We start from the raw sequence: 25,160 nt of genomic DNA, 5'->3' as shown, positions 1-25,160 counted from the left end.
GGTTCCTTACAGAAGCAGAAATGGCACAAGATGGCTGCATCCCCAAAGCCCACCTCAGCATGAGTGACGGCTTGCAGAGCTGGGAGCCTGGAATGCACTGCACAGCCTGCAGGCAGCTCAGCTTGTCTGTCTCCGTCTCAGCCGGGCAGCTCAGGAGGTCTGAGGGTCCCTCGGCCTTCCTTCCCTCTTATGTATACACACTTGAGAGGGAGCAGAGCAGCCTTGTGTCTCATCACTGGGACTTCCTGTAACCTTTGAGTTTATTTTCTGAGCAAACTGCCATATGACACCACCATATGTAATGACATCATCTTGAAGACAAGCCCAAAATTTTACACCTACAGACGCAGGCACACTGAGCACCCTAGAAATCCAGTAGCTGGGCCCGGCGTGTTGGCATACACCTATGACTCTAGCATTCAGAAAGGTAGATAGGGACAGGAGAGTCAGATGTTCAAGGCCAGCATTGACTACTTAGTGAGTCTAGAGCCAGTCTGTGCAGCCTGAGGCCCTGTCTGAGAAAAGCAAACAAGCTGAGTGTGGTGGTGAGGCCCAGTAATCACAGCACCTGGGAGACAGAGGCAGGAGGATTTATTTGAGTTTGAGGCCAGCCTGGACACCAGCACAGGTTCCAAGCCAGCCATATCTTTACAAAAGAGGAAGAAAGGAAGGAAATAAATCCATTTGGCAGTAGTTGGAGAGGTCCAATCGCACCAGGGAAACTAGATTTCTGGGTCCAGCTGCTCTCCCAAGTACTGACTCAGAGCTTCGCTCCCAGGCACATACCCGTAGCTCCCACACACTCACAGTCTCACTAGGGCATAGTTTTGGATTCGCAACAATGAAAACCCAAGTGGACACGCTATGCCACATGGCAGACCTCTCTGCAGCCCACGCTCCACAGCTCCTCTGCCACTTCATGAGTACACCCACATTTCCAGTGAAGAAGACTGAGGGACCCACTGACCAGTGTGCAGAGAGGCTTCCTGCCTCTGTGCAGTGCTTAGAGACATGTACTGTCAAAGTCTCCTTTCAGAGACCACTCCCCACTCACCCTCCCCTGCAGGTGCGGGTCCTTATATAGAATAATGTTCTGTTTGCATAGAACTTGCACACAGCTCCCAAAACTATTACTTTTTGTGTATGTTTTTATTGTTTTGTTTACTTGATTTTGTTTTTTGTTGTTTGTTTTGAGGCAGCGTGGTACTGTGTAGCCCTAGGTGGTGGGGAACTCATTATGTATACCAGGCTGGCCTTGAACTCAGAGATCTGCCTGCCTCTGCTTCCGGCATGTTGGGATCAAAAGCAAGCAATAACAGTCCAGCATGATACTATTTAAGAACATTACTCAGAAACTGGGTGTGGTAATCCAGCCCTGTAATTTCAGCACTTGAGAGGTGGAGATAAAAAGATTAGGAAGTTGAGGATGACTTGAGATACATGGAATCCTCTCAAAAAACAAAACCAAATCCTAACACTGTGACTAGGAGAGTAGCTAACAGGTAGAGCCCCTGCCTAGAATCCCCCAGTGAGGGGCTGGGGTATGGCTCAGTGGTGGAGCACCGTTTCGGCATGAACAAGAGTGTGTTCCATTCCCAGTGCTGTGAAAGAAAATTGAAAATGTTGGCAGAAAAGCCTTGCTTGGCCAACACAGACCATAGGTCACTAGTGAGCAGGTGTCGGAGTGCTCACTGGTTACTGAGGCCAAGCAGCTTTCACACCTGGCCAGCAGCAGGCTTGCTGGTGCGGAGCCTCAGGGCCCCCATTTCTACCTCCTTTAGTGGGCTGAGAGCCGTTATGACAGCCCACAGGACTCTTGTATTGCAAGAGTCCCGCGGGTGGGTGGCCAGGCTTCCAGTTGATTTTCCCCACAGGTGGGTGGGGCTGTAGGAGGGGAGCATGAGATAGCCAGGAAAGATGCAGGGACGCTAGGAAGAGCTGTGTGAGATGGGGGAGATGTTTGAGCCCTCCCACTACCTCCTCCCACCCCCACATTCCAGGCCTACGTGGGAGGGAACAGAGGGTCTCTCCATACACCTGCCTCTCATTCTGCACCTCTGTAGACAAAGGGCTGGGACCCCTCCCTGATTACATGTTACTGGCTCTATTGTCTTGTGTTGTCTTGAGGGATAGGTGGAGACAGACTAGCCTCAAATGTGGATCTTACCTGAGCTTCCCCAGCCGGTGCAGCTGCACGTCACAGAAGTGGGCTTAGTTCTGGGTGTTCGGTGTAACACTGGAGATGGGGTACAGGGCCTCGAACATGCTAAGCACACAAATGCTCCACCACTGACCACACCCCAGCCCCTCACTGGGGGATTCTAGGCAGGGGCTCCACCACTGAGCCACACCCCAGCCCCTCACTGGGGGATTCTAGGCAGGGGCTCTACCACTGAGCCACACTCCAGCCCCTCACTGGGGGATTCTAGGCAGGGGCTCTACCACTGAGTCACACCCCAGCCCCTCACTGGGGGATTCTAGGCAGGGGCTCTACCACTGAGCCACACTCCAGCCCCTCACTGGGGGATTCTAGGCAGGGGCTCTACCACTGAGCCACACCCCAGCCCCTCACTGGGGGATTCTAGGCAGGGGCTCTACCACTGAGCCACACTCCAGCCCCTCACTGGGGGATTCTAGGCAGGGGCTCTACCACTGAGCCACACCCCAGCCCCTCACTGGGGGATTCTAGGCAGGGGCTCTACCACTGAGCCACACCCCAGCCCCTCACTGGGGGATTCTAGGCAGGGGCTCTACCACTGAGCCACACTCCAGCCCCTCACTGGGGGATTCTAGGCAGGGGCTCTACCACTGAGCCATACCCCAGCCCCTCACTGGGGGATTCTAGGCAGGGGCTCTACCACTGAGCCACACCCCAGTTCCTCACTTGGTGACCATAGGCAAACATTCTACTGCTGACCAGCATCCTCAGCCCACCAACACTTCCCCCTTCTCAGAACTTTGGGGACGGTCTCACTGTGTGGCCCAGGGTGGCCTGATGGCATGATCCTCTTGCCTCGCTCTCACAAGGACTCGGATGGCAGTCCTGTGCCACCACACCTAGCTGCAGCCCTCAGTTCTGAGAGCGTGTAGGTACAGCTAGTTATCTGGGCAGCATCAGCTGGCAGCCTCTCCATGTCTGGTGCCCACCCTGAAGTGAAGGGTCATGCACGCCCCTTCCTCTTCCTCCTCGCCTTCCTCCTCCCTCTCCCAAGTAGTCACCCCTAAGCTCTGGTCACTAACCCGTGTCCTGGGTCCCCCATCCCCTCCCTCAGATGTGTCCACTTGACTCCCTCTCCTTCTTTTTCTCTCTCCTTCCTTTCTCCTCAGACACCCCCCAGGCCTCTCGAGATGTGGGTCCGCTGGTGTGGGGGGCCGTGGGGGGAACATTGCTGGTGCTACTTCTGGCTGGGGGGTTCCTGGCCTTCATCCTGCTGAGGGGGAGGAGGAGGCGGAAGAGCCCTGGAGGAGGCGGAAATGATGGCGACAGAGGATCCTATGATCCAAAGACTCAGGTGTTTGGGAACGGGGGTCCTGTCTTCTGGAGGTCAGCATCCCCCGAGCCCATGAGGCCGGATGGCAGGGAAGAGGAAGAGGAGGAGGAAGAAGAGGCGAAGGCAGAGGAAGGCCTCATGCTACCTCCACATGAGTCACCTAAGGACGACATGGAATCTCATCTCGATGGCTCCCTCATTTCTCGGCGGGCAGTTTACGTGTGACCCCACAATGTCGACACTGGACACTTAGAGAAGTCAATTCCCACCCCCACTGCCAACCACACCAACGCCAGCCAGCAACGGGATGGCTAGGGACCGGTTGGACTGGTTCTTCTGGGGCACACTGGAGTTGGAAGGCCACCTCCCCGTTTCTGAATGGCGGACAAGTGGAACCACACACCAGACTATCTCCAGGCCCTCGTGAACCCCAAGAGCGCCATGGTGCACACTCAGGACTCCTCAGAGCTTGCTTTCGGCCCCAGCCTGGCCCTGGCCCCGAAACACTCAGGAGCTAATAAATGCCTTGTCAGAAAAACTTGGGGGTGTTTTGTGATCCATCAGACCCCTCTCTTTGTGTCCTGGGGAATGAGTGGGTGGGACAGTGACCACTAAGTATCGAGCCTTTGAAAGAAAACTTGGTGGGGACCCAGATTGGGAGATGTCACACCACGTGTGCCCAAGCTCCCCTGAAGCTGCTAGGATTTAGAATGGGTCCCTGACTTGGAGGCTCTGAGGCATGAGTGTGGGGAAGGGGGTTTGAACCCTTGGATCCCAGGACAGGTGGGTAAGCAAACTGGCTCCAGAGCTGAGTTTCCTCAGGAAGGAAAGGCTAGCTACCTTGACTCTGAGTTCTAATGATCTGTGGGGTGGGGGTGGGGGTCCCACAGAGGTCTCCTTTCCCTGTTGTGGGGGGTCCTAGGAATAGAAAGCTGCTTCTCTCTGTATTTGAGGACCTTGAGGCTAGAGAGGTAGGTGCCAGGTGTTGGCGATACCCAGATGGTCCCACCTTGATGTCCTCAAAGTGGCCTGTCCTGGGTGGCTGTCTCCCACCCTCCTATTGGGGTTTGGTCCTGCGGGAATCCTGAGAGGCCTCACCACACTCATACCACATACACAGCACATATATACTGCGCACACACGCATGCACACATGCATGCACACACACACAACATACATACATACAGACATACATATTCCTCCAGCTAGCAATCTGACTCCAAGGGTCCCAAAAGCATCTGCCCCTGGGAGAAGGAGGTGAGCTTATTCCCCCAACATCTGTGGCCCCTTGGGACACTAGGATCAGATGACACCTTCCAGGTGGGTGGAGTAGCCAGGAGGCCTGGATACATGCACTTCCTCAACCAGTAGTCATAGATCCCAGAATGCCAAGCCTGTGTCCGCCATGCTGGGGACACAAAATTGGCCTAGATCACAGAGCCCTGTCCTGTGGGAACGTGGCCAGCCAGCAACAATGACAGGAAGGACTGAGTGTTTGAGATGGTCGTGTGGTGCGCTCTAGCTGGCTCACCCCTAACCCCGCCCCTGCACACACACTGGAACCTTCTGGAGGATGCCCAGCAGGAGAGCGGCTGCTAACTGGGTCACTTCCTCTCCAAGTTTGGGAAACACATTAACTAACTATATTAGTGACACCTCTAGGGCTTTGCTTCCTTGTCTGTCCTGGGCATGGGGCGGGGGCTCCACATTCTCAGCCACCGAGGGCAGGGCGGGCAATCTGCTTGACTTCTGCTTGCACACCGATCCCCTCTTCCATGCCAGCTACGTGTCCGACCCAGGGCTACGTGTCTAGAGAGGAAACGGGCCCTTGCTCCAGGAACTCCTCTGTTAGGAGGCGCACACTGAACAATTGGGAATTGGAAGTCGTGTGAGCTCTCCTGATGGGCCAGAAAACATGACGTTCCTGTAATAACCACAGGTTCTGCTCCTGACACCACAGCCTCCATATCCTTCCTCTCTTGCCTTTCACTCTGTCCCAATACCACAGTCCCCTTGCTGGTCCTGTTTGTATTTTGTATTTTACAAGACAGTCTTCAAATGCTCGCTGCCAAGGATGGACTTGAACCTCTTCCCTGCTTCTCCCTTGCGTGTGGAGGTTGTTTTGTTTGAGACAGTCTTGGCTATGTGGCTCTGACTATCCTGGAACTCACTGTGTAGCCTCGACTGGTTCATACTCTCAGCAATCCTGCTTCAGCCTCTTGAGTGCTGGAATTATAGCACTCTATAACCGTCACAACTGGCTCTCCTTGTTCCTTAAAAACATCCTGAGGCTGTCCCAGGACCTTTGCACGGGCTATTTCTCTGCAGTACACCCAGAGGACTCAAAATCCCCCTTCACAGATAAGCCCTGTCTGCCTGGCTTTGTGGGTCCGGCATTCTGTCACATCCTTGTTCCCCTCCCCACTCTGTAGTGAGTCCAGTTGCAGCTTGACATTAGATGGCATCTGCTCATTTGCTGTTGGCCAAGGCCAGCCTGGGCTACCCTAAGACCCTGAGCATGAGGATGGGGACTTTGTGCATTTAGTTCACTTGAGATCTCTTCCCATCTACACAGATCAGATGTTCCTGAATCAGGAGCACAGGGGCAGTTGGATGGAGCAAAGCCCCTGGCCATGGTTGAGTGGACAGGCAGAGGACACGCTCAGGCATAGAGTGCTTGCCTAGCATACTTGAGGCCCTGCATTTAGTTTCCTGTACAGCCAAAGGAAACAAGGCAGGAAGGCAGAGGTGTGGGTTCAGCCTGGGCTACACAGTGAGACTCTGTCTCTAAACAGTCATTTAAAAAGTCTGGCATATGTGGTATATGAGGAACGGGGCTGAAAGCAGCAGCTCTGAGTTCCTCTTAATGAGCCCTGTGCTGCCTTTGTCCTAACAGAGTCACCCAGCACAGCGGGAGCAGGGGCCACAGGCGGCATCATCGGAGGCATCATCGCCACCATCATTGCCACTGCAGTGGCTGCCACAGGCATCCTCATCTGCCGACAGCAGCAGAAGGAGCAGAGGCTTCAGGGGACTGATGAGGAAGAAGAGTAAGTGATGGGATCCTGAGAAGTGGCTGGGAGGAGGGATGTCAGAGTTGGGGAGCACAGGTTGGGGACTGAAGAAGAAAATCATAAAGGCAGTGTGGGACAGAGACACCACCATAAATGACTGGGTTCTTACATGGGGTGGTGAGGAAAGATTTTTCTCTTCCTCAGTAAGTATGGGTATTAAAAGCTGTCTCTAAGATGTCATCAGAGCCCAGGCTCCCACCGTCTTGTTGCTCCACCTTCCCCTGAGCTTCAGCTGCTAAGTGTGGGTTCCAGCACTTGGAAGGTAGAAGCTGGAGGATCAGAAGTTCAAGGTCATGCCCCCTCTGTTACATGACATTGTCTCAAAAAACATCAATACCCAAAAAAAATAAATAAATAAATAAAAATAACTAGCAATACAAAAAAGAACAAAGGTTGTACAGGAGCCAGGGAGATGAGTCAGGTAGTAAGAACTTGAGTTTCGCTGGGTGGTGGTGGCGCACACCTTTAATCCCAGTAGGAGACAGAGCCAGGCAGATCTCTGTGAGTTCGAGGCCAGCCTGGTCTACAGAGTAAGTTCCAGGAAAGGCGCAAAGCTACACAGAAAAACCCTGTCTCAAAAAAAACAAAAAAAAACTTGAGTTTCATCCCTACAGTATTTATTAAAAATAAATAAAGCAATCAACCAGGTGGTGTTGGTGCACACTTTTAATCCCAGCATTCGAGAGGCAGAGGTAAGCAGATTTCTGAGTTCAAGACCAGCCCGGTCTACAAAGAGAGTTCCAGGACAGCCAGGGCTGTTTGAAAAAATATATATATTTTTTTTATTTTCTCTGTGTGTTTGCTTGGATGTATGTCTGCACTCTGTATGTGTGCCTGGTACTCTAGAGGGTCATGAGTTGCCATGTGGGTCTCAGGAATTGAACCTGGGTCCTTTGAAAAAGCAACGAGTGCTCTTCAGGAGCCACCTCTCCAGACCTTCATTTTTCCTTGAGATAGGGTGCTATACTATGGACCAGACTGACCTCAAACTGGCAGAGATCCTCCTACCGCTGCCTTCTAAGTTCTGAGAGTAAAGGAGTGCAGCTCCATGCCTGGCTCATTGTTTACATTTTATAAAATTGGTATTACTGTGTGTTTGTGCACATGGACTATACATGCCTTGGCCTTGGCCTGGGTGTGGAAGCCAAAGGTCCTTTTTTGTTTTTGTTTGTTTGTTTGTTTTTCGAGACAGTGTTTCTCTGTTTAGCTTTGGCTGTCCTGCAATTTGCTCTGTAGACTAGGAGGCTGGCATCGAACTCAGAGACCGCCTGCCTCTTCCTCTTTTCCTGAGTGCTGGGATTAAAGGTGTGTGCCACCACTGCACATCTTAAATTCAGTTTTCAAGACCTTTATCTGCTGAGCCTATGTGCTTGCCTTGTTTATTTTTGCTTTGCTTTTTTTTTTTTTATTTACTTAGTTGGATGGTGGCGCACACCTTTAATGGCAGCACTCAGGAGGCAGAGGCAGGTGGATCTCTGTGAGTTCAAGGCCAGCCTGGTCTACAGAGCAAATCCCAAGACAGGAGGGTTACATAGAGAAATGTCTTGAAAACAAAAAAAGAAGGGCTGGAGAGATGGCTCAGTGGTTAAGAGCACTGGCTGCTCTTCCAGAGATCGTGAGTTCAATTCCCAGCTACCAACCACATGGTGGCTCACAACTATCTAGAATGAGATCTGGTGCCCTCTTCTGGCATGAGGCATAATGGGGGAAGAACACTGTATTCATAATAAATAAATCTTTAAAAAAAATGAGAGAAAAAAAAAAAGATTTTCTTCTTTGTGTGTGTGTCTGTCTGTCTGTCTCTGTGTGTGTGTGTGTCTATGTGACTGTCTTTGTGTGTGTGTGCCCTCAGAGGCCAGAAGACCTTGAATCTGAGAGCTTGAGTTATAGGCTGTTGTGAACCCCTAATGTGGGTGCTAGGATCTCAACACAGGTCCTTTGGAAGAACAGCCTGTGCTCTTGCCCACTGAGCATCTTTCCAACCTCCTTTTAGAAGTTTAGCCCATGGTTATCTTGAGCGTGTGTGTGTGTGTGTGTGTGTGTGTGTGTGTGTGTGTGTGTGTGTGTGTGTGAATGCTCAAGTCATCAGGTTTGGTGACAAGTCCCTTCACTCACTAAACCGTCTTACCAGCCCCATTGTGTTTTTACCTCTGTGTGTGTGGATACACACTTAATCAAGTATGTGTTACTGAACATATGTTTGTACACAGAGAGAGCAGAGGACACCTTTGAGTAGCATTCCCCAGGCTCCATGTACATTGGTTTGTTTTTGAAACAGGGTCCCACTGTGTGGCACTCGTTGGCCTGGAACTTCTCATGTAGATAGAATTGGCCTTAAACTCAGAGCCCTTCCTTAGTGCTGGGATTACAGGTGTGTGCCACGCACCTGGCTCACTTCTTTGAATGAGAGTTCTTCCCAGAGGGTCTGGGATGCCAGGACTGATTCTCGCTCAGTTTGACTCCCATCAGAGCACTGGGGTGGGGGCAGGGTGGTGCTGAAAACCACAGGAAAAACCAGCATGTTGACACTGATCCAGCAAGTGGCTGGACTTCCTGTAAAGAAAAGAAACAAGGTGGGGAGGGGCTTGGACGCTAACATCCCTTGATCTGACTCCTACCCCTGACCCTGCAGACTGGAAGGACCTCCCTCTTATAAGCCACCGACCCCCAAGGCCAAGTTGGAGGAACCAGAGATGGTGAGATGATCTTCTGGAGCCCAAGCTACCCTGCCTCCCTTCCCACTTTTCCTTCCTGGGGTCCAGCCCAGAAGGGGGCTATTGGGCTGGGACAGGGTTGGTTGGGAAAGGCCACTGTGAGGGGTCCTGATTTACCCTTACGTCATGCTACAGCCCTCCCAACTTTTCACTCTGGGGCCCTCGGAGCACAGCTCAATGAAGACTCCATACTTCGACGCCGGCGTCTCCTGTGCTGATCAGGTGGGAGTTTCCGGGTAAACCATAGTGGGTTTAGGGCCGGGTTAAGGGTCAAGGGTCAAGGCGGGATTGAGTGCAGTGACTTAGAGCATCTGAGTAGCCCAGGGTCTGTGCCTGCAACAGAGATACCATCATAGAGCCATTTCATTGGAGTCCCCTCCATGGTGGAGACAGGATTCCCCTGGGGTCCCCTCTATGATGAACACGTTCATTCCTCTGGGGTCCCCTGGATGGTCGGAGTCAGGAAAGGAGGCCGAAGCAGCTTGAGGTTTAAAACTTGATTAGCACTAAGGTTAAATGAAGACTGAGGTCAGTTGGTAGTTCCTGCCTGTGATGCCGAAGCTGAGGCAGGAGAATCACCGAGAATTTGGTGGGTTCAATCAGCCTGCGCTGCAGAGTGAGTTGAGGCTAGCATGAGTTAGAGTGAGACTTGGTTTCAGAAAAGCCAGGAAGAGCAGAGCAGCAGGATTGAGGCCTTGGCCTGCCTTGCGGTCCCGAGGACCAGAGCTGGAGTCTGAATTGTCTGGGACTCTAGCATTGAGGGTCAGATACCTTTTTCTGGCCTTGTGCGTACACACACACACACACACACACACACACACACACACACACACACGTTGGAAAATATTTTCAACAATGGAGAGAAAGGATTGAAGCTGAGCCTGGTGTGGGGATATACACCTGTAATCTCAATACTTGGGAGTCTGAGGCAGGATTAACACTGTCTGAGCCCAACCTACGCCACACAGTGAGACCTTGATTTAAAAAAAAAAAAAAAAAAAAAGTCAGGCTGATCGCAATAGTGCATTGTCCCAATACTAAGGAGATAAAGGCAGGAGGATCAGGACTTCAAGGTCATCCCTGGCTACAAAGTGAATTTAATTAAGAACGCCCTGAGCTACTTGAGACCTTGTCTCCAAACAGACCAAAAGATTGGAGTCAGGCTGGGCTATAACTGGGTTGGTACAGTTTGCCCAGCATACACAATGCCCTGGGTTCAATCCCAAGCACTTTGTAATTGTGGTCCTAGACCTGTGCTTCGAACACTCGGGAGGGAGGCAGGCAGATGTTTGTGAGTTCCAGGCCAACCTGGTCCACCATAACAGTCAGGGCTATGTAGAGGTCTGTTCCCAAAGAAGAAGAAGAAGAACAGGGAAATCAGAAGTTCAAGATCGGGTTGGGGATTTAGCTCAGTGGTAGAGTGCTTGCCTAGCAAGCGTAAGGCCCTGAGTTCGATCCTCAGCTCAAAACAAAAACAAAAACAGAAGTTCAAGGTCAGTCTGGCTACATAGGATGTTCGGTGCTTCTATACAGGAGATCTAGTCTGAAAAAACAAAGAGGCTGAGTGGTGGTGGCACATGCCTTTAGTTTCAGCACTCAGGAGACAGACCTCAGAGTTCTAGGCCAATCTGGTCTACAGAGTGAGTTCCAGGGCAGCCAGGGCTACATAGCATAGCAGACCCAGTCTCAAAAAAGAAAACAGAGAGACAGACCACAGTAGAGGTCAAATGACCTTGTGTAAGGATTTGGGTTCAGGGATCGGGGAAGAGGATTGACGGAGTGAGGAAGTCAGTGCTGGGTATGGGTGTCCACATCAAGCAGTTCGATCCAGGGAGAAAGGATGATGGGGTAGTTGAGTCTGTTCGGCATGGGGCAAGGATGGCTGGAATCTTGGGCCAAGGGGCAGATCGGACACTGTCCTGAGCCTGAGGTGACCTTGAGTTCCTGCTTGTTCTCCACTTCTAGGATATGCCTCGGTATCACGAGCTGCCCACCCTGGAAGAGCGGTCAGGGCCCCTGCTTTTAGGGGCCACGGGCCTGGGACCTTCTCTTCTGGTGCCTACAGGACCCCCGGTTGAGAGGGTTTCCCTGGGTCTGGAAGACGAGGAAGACGAGGAGGAAGACTTCCTGGATAAAATCAACCCTATTTATGATGCCCTGTCCTACTCCAGCCCCACTGATTCCTACCAGGGAAAAGACTTTTTTGTGTCACGGGCCATGTATGTGTGAGGCACAGGGGCTCTGACCTCTCACCTTTCACCCTTGACCCCTCAGCTTTCCACCAGTGATCTAGGACACTGACTTCCAGCCAAGCCAGGGTCAGCTACCACCCCTGCAATCCACCTATGTCTTCTTTAGTGGCTCTGCCATGACCTCCAACTTAGGATTTCTGACCCAGATACACCTGCATGACTGGAAACCTGGAAATTTTATCTCCTGAGGCAGGGAGCTCAGACCTCTGCACCACCTCTGACCCCTCAAGGACTTCTGAGACTGTGCCCCTCTGACCATGCCACTCACTGCCCACCTATATCTCAACTACCCAGACAATCCCAAAGAAGACCTTGGACTTGTCCTCAGGCAATAGAGTGCCCACAGGTCTGCAAGAATGGGACCAGGGGCTCCCTGCTGCTCAGACCTGAGCCCTCCAGGCAGCAGAAGCTCACCAGATCCCTCCCCATCCTCCTCCCCAAAGATGAAAAGGAGCGGACTCCCCAGTGTGAGGTAGGACCTCCCCATCTCCACCCACTCCTGCAGGCAGGAATCTCAGGGTTCACAGCCTCCCCTCATCACACGGTACCCCAATTCCTGTCTCCAGAGCATGAAGCCCAGGCCCAGGGCTGGAGGGGAGAGCCTAATGCAAGTGTGCCTTGCCACCCCAAGTTTGAGAGATTTCCTCTTATCTTAAAGACTACTGAAACCTTTTAATCCCTACCCAGTGAGAGAATTACACATCCCTCTTTAGGGGGCCGGGTGTGTGTGAGATGGGGCAACTGGGCATCTGGGTTGGGAGGTTGGGCAATGTTATTTTGTAAGCATTTCCTACAAAATATGAGTTTGTACTTTGATAAAGTCTTGTGTTTTCTGTGAGAAGTGAAGGGAGTGGACTAGGACAGGAGGGAAATGAGTAAGGGATGGAGCTTCAAGATAGATTCCCCCCAAAGACCAAAGATACCAGAAATTGATAATAGTAATAAGCAAGCCACATCAACGAAAACAAAACGATAGGGGTGCAAGAGTGTCTAACATGCACACTATTCAAAGGAATGGCTGCAACAGCTGCCTCGTGATTCACAGCTCAGAGTCCTGGAAACAGACATGAAGATACCAGCCACCAGCCAGGAGAGGCTTAGGTTTAGTAAGTCAATGGCAAATAATAGGTTAAGGGCACTTGAGAGGCTGAGGCAGAAAGGTCGCCTACAATTCAGGGCCGGGTTGGAATTACATAGTGAGTTGGGGCGTGCAGGGGAGTGGGGGGGGGTAATAAAAAAAATCGGTCTGGGGTTGGGATTTAGCTCAGTGGTAGAGCGCTTAAATATTTTTAACAAAGCCCCTAAAGCGTAATGGGTAATGTAGCTAAGTGAGTGAGCCAGAGGCAAAGAGATAAGAAACCGGGGCTGTGGGTATAATGGGTAATAGCCAGGAGGCAAACGATTCCAAGACAAGACGGTTACTTAGAGAAAGGCCGGAAGGATGGTGCAAGTGAACACGCAGAAATGGGCTAAAGCGAGTCGAGGAAAAGAAGCGCAATGAATGGGGTACTGAATGCTGGGTAATGGGAAAGGAATGAATGGGCCAAAGATAGAAGCCACAGTGACGCGGGAGCAGACGGCATGATGGGTAACAAAAGGGGTGGGCTCAAGGCAGCTGTTGCATGGGAGGAGGGGGAGCTGGCATTGTGGGTACGTAGATGCAGGCCAGTTTTCACAGAACCGATTTGAGACTTTCCCGAGGCACTGTGGGAAGGGGCAGCACTTCCGGCTTTCCACTCGGCGACCCAGCCCCTCCACCGCGGTGCCTGGTGGGGCGCGAGACCTGACCTTGCTGCCTAGCAGCGTCTGCAGCGCAACGCACCTCTACCCATGTCCTTTGACCCTGGCACCTGAGCCAATGAGATCGCTGACATGAACGTCACCGAGGGCGGCCTACTAGACATACTGTAGCCAATCAGCATGCGGGATGAGCCAAAACTCACCAATGGTCACGGCATTTGCTAGGGCGGGGCTCCGTTCCTCCAGGAGGATGGTGGGGCAGTGTACAAGTAGGCGTTGCAAAGCGTACGGTATCGACAAATAGTGGAACAGCTCCAGACCCGCGGCGTCGCGAACCAATGGGCGCGGAATGTGCGAGCCAATGGGAAAGGCGAGGAAGCCGCGAATAACAACCAATAGAAATGGCTGTTTCAGCGAGATGGGTGGTACTTCCTGCCAAAACTCCAATAAAAAGTCCTGCTTTTAGGGTAATGGGCGGGGCCCAGAAGACAATGAACCAATGGGCTCCATGGGGCGGGGAGACAGCCGCGGCGGCGGCAGTGGGTTCGGTTGCGCGTAGCGCACGGGGTAGGAGCGGAGCCCAGGCCGGGAACAGGCGCCGCCGCCGCCGCCAGTGAGAACCGGGTCCGAGTTGGGTGGGAGGTGGCTGAGTTCGCATCCGGGTGTGTGTGTGTTTCTGTGTGTGGCCCCTGACCTCTGCCCCCTGACCTTCCCCCTCGCAGATACCATGGGGAACGTGCTGGCTGCTAGCTCGCCTCCCGCGGGGCCACCGCCGCCTCCTACGCCGTCCCTCGTCGGGCTGCCGCCGCCGCCGCCTTCGCCGCCGGGCTTCACGCTGCCGCCGCTCGGGGGCGGCCTGGGCGCTGGGTCGAGCGCGGGCCGCGGCTCGGAACGGACTCCCGGGGCTGCGGCCAGCGGCGCTGCGGGGGCCTCGGACGATGGGGGCTGCGGCTGCCTTCCCAACCCGGGCACGTTCGAGGAGTGCCACCGGAAGTGCAAGGGTGAGGGGTGCCGGGCCCGGTGGCCGGGGGGAAGGGGAAGGACCCCCGGAGGATTGGCGCGCATCGTTGCAAGCATTGAACAGAATGTTAGGAGTTGAGGATGGGCTGGGACGGTGGGGCCTTGACCCTGGGCTTTCGGAACTGCGATCAGTTGGTGAACTCCCTGGGCACTGAGAGCCGCGGGACCAACCCCGCCGGACTCCTTAGTTTGATCAGGAAAGGAATTATGGCCCAAGGTCACAGTGTCAGCAAGGTGTTCCCCAGTGATCCTATGAGGGGTGCCACCCAAGGGCTCTGGATCCCGGCCCAGGATCATTTTGATCCTAAGAGAGATTCACTTTTTATCGTTGATATAAAAATGTGTGTTAACTTATTAAATACTTGCAACAGTTCCGTGTGGTAAGGATTCCCATTGTAGGGATGAGGAATTTGGCAAGAAAGTGAGGTGGCTAAATTCAGGGGATTGCACTGGGTTTTAGAAACAGCCAGGGGGCCTAGCCCGTTCACTAGGCAGAGTTTCCTTTAGTGGAGGGATGTTTTGTGAGATGTGGGTCTCTGGAGAGAGCTGGGGATGGGAGGAAAGGAGGGGAGAATTTGGGGTGACAGCATCTCTCTCCTGCAGAGCTGTTTCCAGTTCAGATGGAGGGTGTCAAACTTACAGTCAACAAAGGGTTGAGTAACCGTTTCCAGGTAAGTCTTTCTGGCGCCTGGACCCTCCAGAGCTCATAGCGGATCCCCTCACTCTCTTAAAGGACTGGGCTTTTGGGTATGTAACAAGATTTAGGTAACAGCATTCCAGTGGCACATGCTTCTGATCCCTGCGCTGGCAGAGGTTGAAGCAGGAAGATCCTGCCCCACACCAGCCTTGGCATGCCCCTGTATCAAAACATAAAAGGGAATGAACAGTAAGACTCTCATGCATTCCAGGATGACTATTCAAGGGGAGTGGGAGAGTTTGGGTTTAGGGGACCAGCATTCAAAGGTGCCTCTTACCCTGCAACCTCAAGCAGGGGTGCACCCCTAGCCCCACCTGTCTCCCCAGTAGCCTCTTAATCTCCTCAGGTCAGGCCTGGTGTTTGTTTTGTTTATCCCCTGGGTTGGTACCCTGGGCATTGATGCTGCTAAGTGTGGCTTGCCACTTTTCACTCCCCAGCCCCACACCCCTAGTTTTCATCCCCAAAACTCTGTCTTTGAACCATCAAGTGGATAAGCCAGCCTTGCCAAGACCCCACAACTCACTCTCTCCTCCCAGGTGACCCACACAGTAGCCCTCGGCACAATTGGGGAGTCCAATTACCACTTTGGGGTCACGTACGTGGGGACAAAGCAGCTGAGTCCCACAGAGGTAAGGTTCCTTTTGGTCGTTCTTCCTGCAAATTCTTCCATTAGGGGAATAAATGGACAAGTGACAGGCTCGGGGGCCTTGGAGGGAGGAGGTGTCGGGACATAGGCGATCCCTTCCCGCAGCAGCATCCCTAACACCGTTTTTTGTCTGGTCCTGGCTGGCTTTGGTGGGTGGGTGGCGGAGGAAGTCCAAGACCCAGTTATGGCCCTGATGCTGGGAGCCAGGTATAGGACCTGGAATGTCAAAGTCTGTGCTTGGAGGCCCTCTAGGGGGCGCTGGAGAGCCACGGAAGGTTTGACACAGGAGGAAAACAGGGTCAGGTGGGTTCGGGTGTGCTGCTCAAGCTGTCCTGGCAGGGGGTGGATGGTGGGGTGTGGAGGTTTCAGGAGGTCTAGAAACTGGTACTGATTCCGCTTATGTTACCTGTTGTGTTTTTCGTTTTTGGAAACAGTCTCATGCCCCGCCTGGGCTTGAGCTATGGCTTAGGATGATCAGTCTTTCCATCCCCAAGTGCTGAGGATCAAACCCAGGGCATGCTGGACAAGCTCTCTTACCCACTGAGCTGTCTCCTCGGCACTTCCTGTGCACTTTTTGTGTAGTAAAGTGTGCCTGTGTGCAGGTGCCTGTTCCCACGTTTGCATTTGCAAGGGCCAAAACAGAACATCTGATCTGAAGCTCACCATTGATGCTGGACTGGCTGGCCGGGCAGCTCACAGGACCCACCGTCTCTGCGGTGTTGGAGCGACGGGCATGAGCAGCCACACTTGCATGTAGGAGAGCTCTTACCTGTCAAGCCCTGGCTGGATTAGAACTCTGGAAACCAGGCTAGTGTCCAACTCAGGCTCTCTTGCCTCTGTCTCCCAAGTGCTGGGATTAAAGGTGTGTGCTGCCACTCTATTATTCCACCTGCAGCAGATGAACAAGGTCCAACCACTGTCAAGGAATGAATGCCTCCTGCAACTGCCTTAGAGTAGCGAGGAGACCTGCTTGGCACCGCCCATCTGTGGCAGGCTCCTAGTGTTGTGAGGCAGAAAAAGTGTGAGCTGCGCTCTGCCCCACATTTATTTGTGTGTGGGAAGGCCTGTGAGGGCAGAGGACAGCTTTCCAAGAGTCATTTCTTTGGTTTCACCTTGTGTGTCTTGGGGATTAAACCCATGTCCTCAGACTTGAGGACAGCCTTCTTACTGAGCCATCTCATTGGCCCCTTGAGGTGTGTTTTGAAGAGTGGCGGGGGTGGTTATCTCAGAGTCAAAGCTGGACTGTGACGTAGCCTGGGGACGGAAGTCCCCAGGTATGGGAAGCAAATGGCCTGTAATAGTTGGAGAAGAAGTGTGCGCTTGTGGCAGAAAAGACGTGGCACCAGGAACGGGACTGGAGACTGCCATGAAGGGTGTGTGGTCAGTCAGGAAGCAGAGCCCATCTACAAAAACGAACTCAAGCCCAGCTGAGTATCCTGCCACGTGCTTGTCGCCCTAGCACTTGGGGAGGCTGTGGCAGAAGGATGAGTTGCGGGACAGCCCAGACCACACACACAAGACCGACTTCCATAAATAAGCAAACAAACATACAACAAAGAGCAGGCTGGTGGCCCAGACCTTTAATCTAGCACTCAGGAGGTCACAGACACCCTGTGCCACGCAGCTAGTGTGCTGGCTAGTTTAAGTCACCTGGGAAGAGGAACTTGAGTGGAGAACATGCCACCTCTAGATTGACCTACAGGGCACATTCGTGAGTGGGGATGTGAGAGGGTCCAGCTCACTGTGGCGGTGCTTTCCCCGGGCTGGTGGTCCTGGGCACTCTGAGAAAGGCTAATAAGCAAACCAGTGAGGAGCACCCGTCTGTGACCTCAGCTCCTGCCCTGACTTCCTGCCCTGACCTTCACTGTGGTGTGGAGCTGTAAGCTGAAGTTAGCTTTTCTTCCCTGTTAGCTTTTGGTGCTGGTCTTTTATCTCAGCAATAGAAACTTTAATTAAGATTGTTCTGTGAGGCAGCTCTGAGCTACAGGAAACCCTATCTCAAAAAGAAGCAGCAGCCGGGCGGTGGTAGCACACGCCCTGAATCCCTGCACTTGAGAGGCAGAGGCGGTGGATCTCTGTGAGTTCAAGGCCAGTCCGGTCTACAGGGCAAGTGCCAGGACAGCCAGGGCTACAGGGAGAACCCCTGTCTTGGAAAACTTAAAAAAAAACAGCAGTGACAGAAGTGTTGGGTTCACCATCCAGGAGGTCCCGGGCGTCTGTGTTGCTGAAGGGACCCAAGTGAGCCAGCGCCGACTGAGCAGGAGGGATGCCAGTGTGGTGCCCAGAGTCCAGGCTTCTGCTCAGGCTTACCGCCTCTGACCTCTAAGCTGCCCTCTGCCCCCCTAGGCGTTCCCCGTGCTGGTGGGTGACATGGACAACAGTGGCAGCCTCAACGCACAGATCATCCATCAGCTGAGCCCAGGCCTCAGGTCCAAGATGGCCATCCAGGTGGGTCCTACATGGTGTGGCCTGTCACGCTCCCAGATGCTCCCTCGTGCGTGGTCCTCACACTACCCTTCGCCCACAGACCCAGCAGTCGAAGTTCGTGAACTGGCAGGTGGATGGGGAGTACCGGGGTTCCGACTTCACAGCCGCAGTCACCCTAGGCAACCCAGATGTCTTGGTGGGTTCAGGTAAGAGGTGGGTGGGGCTTACGGGTGGTCATGAGGCCTTCATCCAGCTCCCCTTTCCCAAGAAGGCAGGTGACTTTGTCTCTTGGAGTCTCCCATGCTCCCCTCTGAGAGGTGGCAGGGTAGGAATGACTTGAGACAAGCCTGTGGTCCCAACACTTGCAAGGCTAAGGAAGGGCAGTCACTGCCTCAAAAAAAGAAAAGAATAAAAGCAAAATCAAAGGTCAGGTGCAGTCACCTGTAATCCCAGGACTGGGAGGTGGTCAAAGGTCAGGGTTGGAACCCTTTTGGGCAGGGTACATGCTCTTCCTTTCATTTTGTTTTGAACTTCATCTGCGGTGTGGCAGCATGTGTGTCTGTGCACTTGAGGTTGCTTGCCTGTCTGCCCGCCCATGGAATGCCAGTGTTCCGAGCCTGCCCCATACGGCGTATTGGGGCCCTGGTGATGAGAGAGTGAACAGAACTGGGTCCACCTCTCTGGAGAGTGCCCATCCCAGCAGGGACCTCCATATAAATAGCCCGTGAAGATGACACGTGAAGACTGGGGTGTGGCTTAACACCTGCCCACATTCAGCAGTGAGGTGCGCAGGGTATGGCTTGATGATAGAGCGCTTGCAAGATCCCGGGTTCTAGTCCCAGCACCATGAGAGAAATTACTTTCTTCTTGAGGGCTGGCCTGGAACTCAACAGAGCTCTGGCTGCCTGTCTCCTGAGTGGCAGGATTAGAGTGTGCCACCATACCTGGCAAATAGGTGTTTTACCCCCAAGCATTTGTAATCAGGGTGGAAGTATCAAGGCAACTCCAGGTGGTTAAAAGGGAGGTTTATTTGGGGTTTTCTTACCACAAGTAAAGGGATAGGTTACAGGATCCGGGAGGGGTGAAGTGCAGTCCAGCGGTCTTCTCGGGAGAAATCTGCTCGGTCTATACCATCCTGCATCCAGGATTACCAGGAACCGAGAAAGCCTGCACATCCAGACCTCTGGTCTTCATGGCTCCCGTCTCGGCCCTGCCTCAGGGGCTGGTCATAGGTAGGCGTGACAGTTACTGGAAGCCTCACTGGGGGTAGTACTTTCAGCTCAAAGCTGGAACAGCTACCCACTACAGGAAGATGTATTTGTTACTGCTAGGATGAGTCCCATTGGAAGTGAGTTAACATTGCTCCTTGCTGGGCGGTGGTGGCGCACACCTTTCATCCCAGCACCCATGAGGCAGAGCCAGGAGAATCTCTGTGAGTTCGAGGCCAGCCTGGTCTACAGAGCGAGATCAGGACAGCCATGGCTACACACAGAAACCCTGTTGAAAAAAGAACAAAAGAAAAAGCTGTCAGCTTTGATCAGACTGGGACCTGGTGAGACCTTCCAGCCTGCCTTCGTGAGGCCTGCTCTTACCTTGGCTCTTACTAATCCTGCCTTCTCAATTTGGATGATTCTAGTCCCTTAGGACACTTTGGTTCATCCGTTTGCTTGAAGAACATGATTTTGTTGATCACTTCTGGAGTGCCAGGCTTCATGAGACTCGTTTATGTATTTGCAGTGCTGAAGCTGGAAGCCGAGGCCCCAGTGTGCCAGGCCGGCTCTCCACCACTGTACCACATCCCCCAACACTCTGGGGGATTCTAGGCCAGGGCTTCTTCCTCTGGGCTGGTACCCACCGGAAATTCATTTAAAGCTTCTGGGCTTTTGGCCTCAGTAGAGGAGATCAAGAATCAGGACTCACAGGGCTGGAGTGTGGCTCAGGGTCATTGCACATGCTTGAGACATGGACTCTGTCCATTTACAACACCACAGAAACTTAAGAGGGCTGGGATAAGGCTCTATAGTAGAGTACCTGCATGCTTGCCTAGCATGCACAGAGCCCTGCAAAGCAGGTAGCGGGGACACACCCCAAATCCCAGCACTTTCCCAAGTCCAACGTCAGCCTGGCACTTGGGGGGCTGGGCAGGAGGATTCTCAAAAGCTCTAGGCCATTTAGGGTTGAAGAACAAGGTGGGCCAACAGGGAGGCTTGGCAGGTGACAGCACTTGCTGGCAATGCCTGGGTTTGATCCCTGTGACAACAGGAAAGGAAACCAGCTCCACAAGTTGTCTTCTAGCCTGTACACACATGTACACTTGCACGAGCCCCTTCGTGTACATGCTTTCACAACTCGTGGGGTCGGGGTGAAATCTTGAGTAGAATGCAGTGGCAATCCCCAGCCACCTGGGACCAAAGCAGAAGGATCACCACAAGTTTGAGGCTGGCCAGAGCTGGCAAGATCCTTTGAATCGAGCTCTCTTTATGTAGCCCAGACTGACCTCAAACTCACAGAAATCCACCTGCCTCTGTCGAATGTGTTGGGATTAAGGTTGCACTTGGCATGAGACCCTTTTTTTAAGAGACTCAGAACTGGCCAGCACTGGCTGATTTTCTAGAGGACCCAGGTTAAATTCTCAGTATCTACATGTCAGCTCATAACTGCCTGTAACTCCAGTTCCAAGCAATTTGATAACCTATTCTGGCCTCGGTGAGTACCAGGTGTGCATGTTGCAGGGACACGTGCAGACAAAACACCCGTAATAAACATAAAATCAATCTGAAGAAAGAAAAGTTTAAGCCAGAGTAAAGCCAGAGTTGGGCTATGGTGGTCCTATAATCTGACTACATCCTAGGCTGAGGCCAAAGGGCTACACGCTGGGCTCCTGCCTGGAGGAGTAAAGTTACAGACTCCTAAGAGGAAGTGCTGTAATCCAGAGACTGCAGATTCGGCCCATTAGGAGAGGGCTGGGTAGGACAGGTCAGCCAGGTGGCCCATGACGGTGCCTGCAGTTGGCACACTAAAGGGGGTCAGGTCTAGAGCATGCCTTGTAGATGTTTAGCCAGCTGGGGCCAACCCATAGGGCACCACAGGTAATGTGAGGGCCTCAGATCTTCCTAGGGCACTGGAGAGCTATGGCAGGTTCCCAGGAGAAAGCTTTGGGAGAACCCCTCGCCCCTGGGTGTGCTGTGGGGTCTGTTGGAGAGGCTGTGCCTATGCAGGAGATAGAAGAGGCTGTTCGTAGAAAATGACTTGTAGGGGACAGTGGCACCCCAAAGTTAAGGATTATTAGAGACCACCTAGGGAGGGGTTAGTACTTATTCCCAATAGCCCCTACAGCTGTGGAGGAGGGGATTCTGCTTTGAAGTTGCTGTGTATAGATGGCCACTCAGGACTGTGGCTCTCAGTTTCCTCTCAATTGGTTGGTTGATAATGGTGGTCAGAGGTGTGCTGGAATTGGGTTGATTCTGTCCTAGCCACGGTCACACTTCTCAGAGCACACCCAGGCCCTGGCTAGGACTCTGGGCCCCCCTCCCACGTCTTGTGGGGACTCAGTCCTGGCACAGGACTGCCCTGCCGCTCTCCTGCCAGATGCTCCTCTGCAAAGGGGATCATAGTGTATCCCTGGCTGGCCTGGAACTCCTGTCTCCCAGGTACTGAGATTACACTCTCCTCTCTGCTGCCTTAGGGAGCCTGTTGGCTGTTTGTACAGAATGGCGTGAACTGTAGTGAGGTTTAGCGGGAGGAGCCCCTGTATTGATGTAAAACCAGGCCTGGTCACGATCCTGGAGTCTGACGCCCCTTCCTCCTGTAGGAATCCTGGTGGCTCACTATCTCCAGAGCATCACACCGTGTCTGGCCCTGGGGGGAGAGCTCGTCTACCACCGGCGGCCTGGAGAAGAGGGCACTGTAATGTCTCTAGCTGGGAAATACACACGTGAGCCTGGGGCGCACTTGTGGTCCGAGGGAGGGGCTGTGGGTTTCCAGATGCCCGCATCCCCTTGATACCCAGCCCTCATCCATCTCTGCTCTCCTAGTGAACAACTGGTTGGCAACAGTAACACTGGGCCAGGCAGGCATGCACGCGACTTATTACCACAAAGCCAGTGACCAGGTGAGCTGAAGGGGTGCCTACGTTTGCTGGTCCTGTTGGTGTACCCAGGAGCCAGCCCACTGGGCAGCTCACATGTGTGCCGGGCCCTCCCTCCCTCAGCTGCAGGTGGGTGTAGAGTTTGAGGCCAGCACCAGGATGCAGGACACCAGTGCCTCCTTTGGGTACCAGCTGGACCTGCCCAAGGCCAACTTCCTCTTCAAAGGTAAGGAAGGCTTCAATTTCCCTCCTGGAGCACAGACCAGAGGTGACTCAGCTGCCTGTGTGCTGGGGGCCTTTGTACACCTCTAAGTTACTCAGGGCCCACCCTGGCCTACATAGTGGACCTCGGGAGCCACACTTTAAATCCCAGCTCATCTAGCAAGCTCACCCCTTTTGCACTGAATGAAAGGCAACATGGGAGCTTCTGGCCCTCGCCGTTCACTCTTGCCTTACTTAGGTTTGGTTCTGTTGCTGTGACGGAACAACTTGGGGGGTAAAGACTCAGGTCACACTCCTGTCACTGAGAGAAATGGGGCAGCAGCTGATGCGGACTGCTGCAGAGGTGCTGCTTACTGGCTTGCTCCTTGTGCCTCCTCAGCTTGCTTTCTTACGTGCCCCACCCACAAGGAGCTAGAAAGTGCCCTGCAGGCCCAGAACCTCATTCTGGGTAGTGACCCAGTCTTTTCAAACTTGGTTTAGGGCGGCCATAGTTCACTTTGGGGCCCATGATGATGGTTGATGATGGGGTCTGCTTGTGACCCCATCACCACAGCCCCCTGCAGTTAAGAGCCAACTGAGTCCAGCCCTGCTGCCCTTGTCCCAGTCATTCTGTCCCTTTACCTGGGATGGCTGAGACCAGGGGTCCCCAGAGCTGTAGAGGAGCAGGCCGAAGGAGCTGATTGACATGTGACAGGGCATGCACTTAAAGGTCTGCTGTGGCCACCCATAGAGGTGACCAGGCACACTGACCCACCCAGTCTCTCTACCCCACTCTTGGCCCACAGGCTCTGTGAACAGTAACTGGATTGTGGGCGCCACGCTGGAGAAGAAGCTGCCACCTCTTCCCCTGACACTGTCCCTCTGCGCCTTCCTGAACCACCGCAAGAATAAGTTCCTGTGCGGCTTTGGCCTCACCATCGGCTGAGCCCTCTGGCCCTTCCTCCGCAGACCACCACTGGGCCGGCCGCCCTCCCCTCCTCCCTCCCTCCTGGGGTCGGGGCAGCGGGAAGGAGGGGACCCACCCCACGCCCGAGGATCCCCAGCGCCAGGGGACAGTGTCCAGGGGGCCTGGGGTCCCGGAGGGAGTTCTGGAATCGGAAGGGCACTCGATTTTGAGTGCCCCGTCAGAGGCGGCTGGCAGGCTCTGGGATGAAAGACGTGATGTGACGTCCCTGCCCTCCCGAGGGCAGCAGAGGAGCGCCCCGGCCGCCGGTCACTTTCCCCTCCGCCCCTCCATAGAAATCATGTTTATAAGTTATGGAAGAACCGGGACATTTTACAGAAAAAACTTAAAAAACGAAAAATACACGTGGAAAAAAAAAGGATCTGAGAGGCCTAGGTTTTCTCCACTTGCTGAGCGCGGCTGCCAGCAGGGGGCGCCGAGCGTCCTGGGTGCACGGGATCAGTGTAGGGGAGGCCTGGGTCAGCGTCACACCCTGGAGCGCAGCGGCGGGGACATCACAGGCCTGCCCTCAGCAGGAGGGTGGCTCCAGGTCACTCGCCCCTGTGCGGCCTGGCCCTGGTGGCAGAGGACTTTGTCTCTACAAACAGGGTGGGGGCAGGGAGATGGGGCTCTGGAGCCTCCCTGTTCCAAAAAGGGCTGAGATGGTAGCTTGTGGCGACTTTCTCCGGGTGGGAAGGTCAGAGGTCTTGGAAACTTCAGGAAGAAACCAAGTTCCTGGAAGAAATAAAGCACAATACAGAGAGGAAGGGGCCGTTGGACCTTCCCAGACTGGAACAAAGGAAGTGAGATGCAACTGGGCCTCCCGTGTCAGGCAGGTGCTGGGTCACCAGAGTGCTTTCCATTCTGATGGGGTGTGCCGTAAACTGCCTCAAACTGGCTCCTGCCTTGGTGGCTGAGGCCACAGGTGCTTCTGGCACCCTACTGGAAGTGTTGTCTTTTGCAGTGCAAAAACACCGGTTGATGTCCCTGTAGAGAACACCAAAACCCTTTCTCCTGTGTGGTCTAGGGGTGTTAGCTGGCCATGGAGCTGACCATTAATAACCCATGGAAATCATCTCACCACACCCACTTGTGGCCAGTGTTCTCTGAAACCAAAACTGACAGGCCTAGGCTTGGCCAGGCCCCCTGTACCCTTCTTGGAATAAGGAGATCCCCTGTTGCCATCCTGCAGACTCAGTGCCTGCCCAGTCCAATGCCAAACCTTACTGTATGGCTTCCCTCCTGCCACCCTCTCTGGGCAACGGGGGGGGGGGGGGGGGGGATGGGGATCTGGTGGGCCTGACAGTGCTGGCAACTGGTGGTGTGTGAGCCTTGGCCCCAATGGAGACAGCCCAGTGCAGCTGCTTTCTCGATTGTTAGCATGGGCTTTGTTCTGTTGCCTAAGCTCACTCTGGCTACCCGAGCTCTGCGTATCCTCCTGCCTCCCCAAGTGGCTGGGCACATGTCACCAAATATAAGTACTCTTCTGATTTAACGGGCAAAGAAAGTGCTCAGGAAAAGCCAAATGTACAAGCAGTGGCAGACACCGCAGTCCTAACTCGCTGCGGCAGAGGCAAAAGGGTCTTTGTGACTGAGGCCAGCCTGAGGATCCTGTCTCCAAAAAAGAAAAACCAACCAAGAAGACAAAGCTGCTCTGGGAGGGAGCCCCCACTCCAAGGTCACACATCTGGCCCCTGAGAGGACTAAAGCACTGAGTGCGGACTCCCGGGGCTTGCCTCAACTGCTGCAAACCCAGTGGAAGCCTCCACGCAACAGCTGCTGAAGGAACTGGAATTTTCCCAGCCTGGGGACAGGAGTTCACCTGTGCCTGAGGAATGAACAGAGGG

At 53.7% G+C, this 25,160-nt stretch overlaps 2 protein-coding genes across 4 annotated transcripts in view; both read left to right on the top strand.

Annotated features, from left to right (window-relative positions):
* The window catches only part of Nectin2 (nectin cell adhesion molecule 2), a 33,961-nt gene extending 21,593 nt beyond the window's left edge, over positions 1–12,368 (top strand). The window contains exons 6-9 of one of the 2 annotated variants that reach the window (XM_036182959.1): positions 6,388–6,541; positions 9,198–9,261; positions 9,415–9,501; positions 11,245–12,368. In XM_036182959.1, the coding sequence (XP_036038852.1) occupies positions 6,388–6,541; positions 9,198–9,261; positions 9,415–9,501; positions 11,245–11,508 (569 nt within the window). In that variant the 3' untranslated portion in view covers positions 11,509–12,368. Of the gene's footprint in view, positions 1–3,327; positions 4,023–6,387; positions 6,542–9,197; positions 9,262–9,414; positions 9,502–11,244 lie in introns of those variants that run through there. The other variant, XM_036182961.1, reaches the window with a different exon arrangement.
* A 1,425-nt stretch (positions 12,369–13,793) lies between these two features.
* Positions 13,794–23,695, top strand: Tomm40 (translocase of outer mitochondrial membrane 40). Of its 2 annotated transcripts, none has more exons than XM_036183274.1 (10): positions 13,794–13,884; positions 13,994–14,272; positions 14,895–14,962; positions 15,525–15,617; positions 17,981–18,082; positions 18,162–18,267; positions 21,873–21,995; positions 22,096–22,172; positions 22,272–22,374; positions 23,156–23,695. In XM_036183274.1, the coding sequence occupies exons 2-10, from the start codon at positions 13,999–14,001 to the stop codon at positions 23,293–23,295; spliced, it is 1,086 nt and encodes a 361-aa protein (XP_036039167.1). In that variant the 5' UTR covers positions 13,794–13,884; positions 13,994–13,998; the 3' UTR covers positions 23,296–23,695. The 2 variants fall into 2 exon arrangements, with proteins under 2 accessions (XP_036039167.1, XP_036039170.1); XM_036183277.1 differs by having other exon boundaries at positions 13,794–13,895.
* The last annotated feature ends 1,465 nt before the right edge of the window (positions 23,696–25,160 follow it).

Source organism: Onychomys torridus, chromosome 1 (assembly GCF_903995425.1).
Source record: "Onychomys torridus chromosome 1, mOncTor1.1, whole genome shotgun sequence".
NCBI lineage: Eukaryota > Metazoa > Chordata > Mammalia > Rodentia > Cricetidae > Onychomys > Onychomys torridus.
Note: the sequence above shows the minus strand (reverse complement) of the source record. Positions and strands in the feature narration are given on the sequence as shown.

Coding starts and splice junctions, on each gene's coding strand:
- Tomm40 (XM_036183274.1), top strand. CDS start 13,999: ATGGGGAACGTGCTGGCTGCTAGCTCGCCTCCCGCGGGGCCACCGCCG. Junction 14,273..14,894: donor GTGCCACCGGAAGTGCAAGG/GTGAGGGGTGCC, acceptor TCTCTCCTGCAG/AGCTGTTTCCAGTTCAGATG. Junction 15,618..17,980: donor AGCAGCTGAGTCCCACAGAG/GTAAGGTTCCTT, acceptor CTGCCCCCCTAG/GCGTTCCCCGTGCTGGTGGG.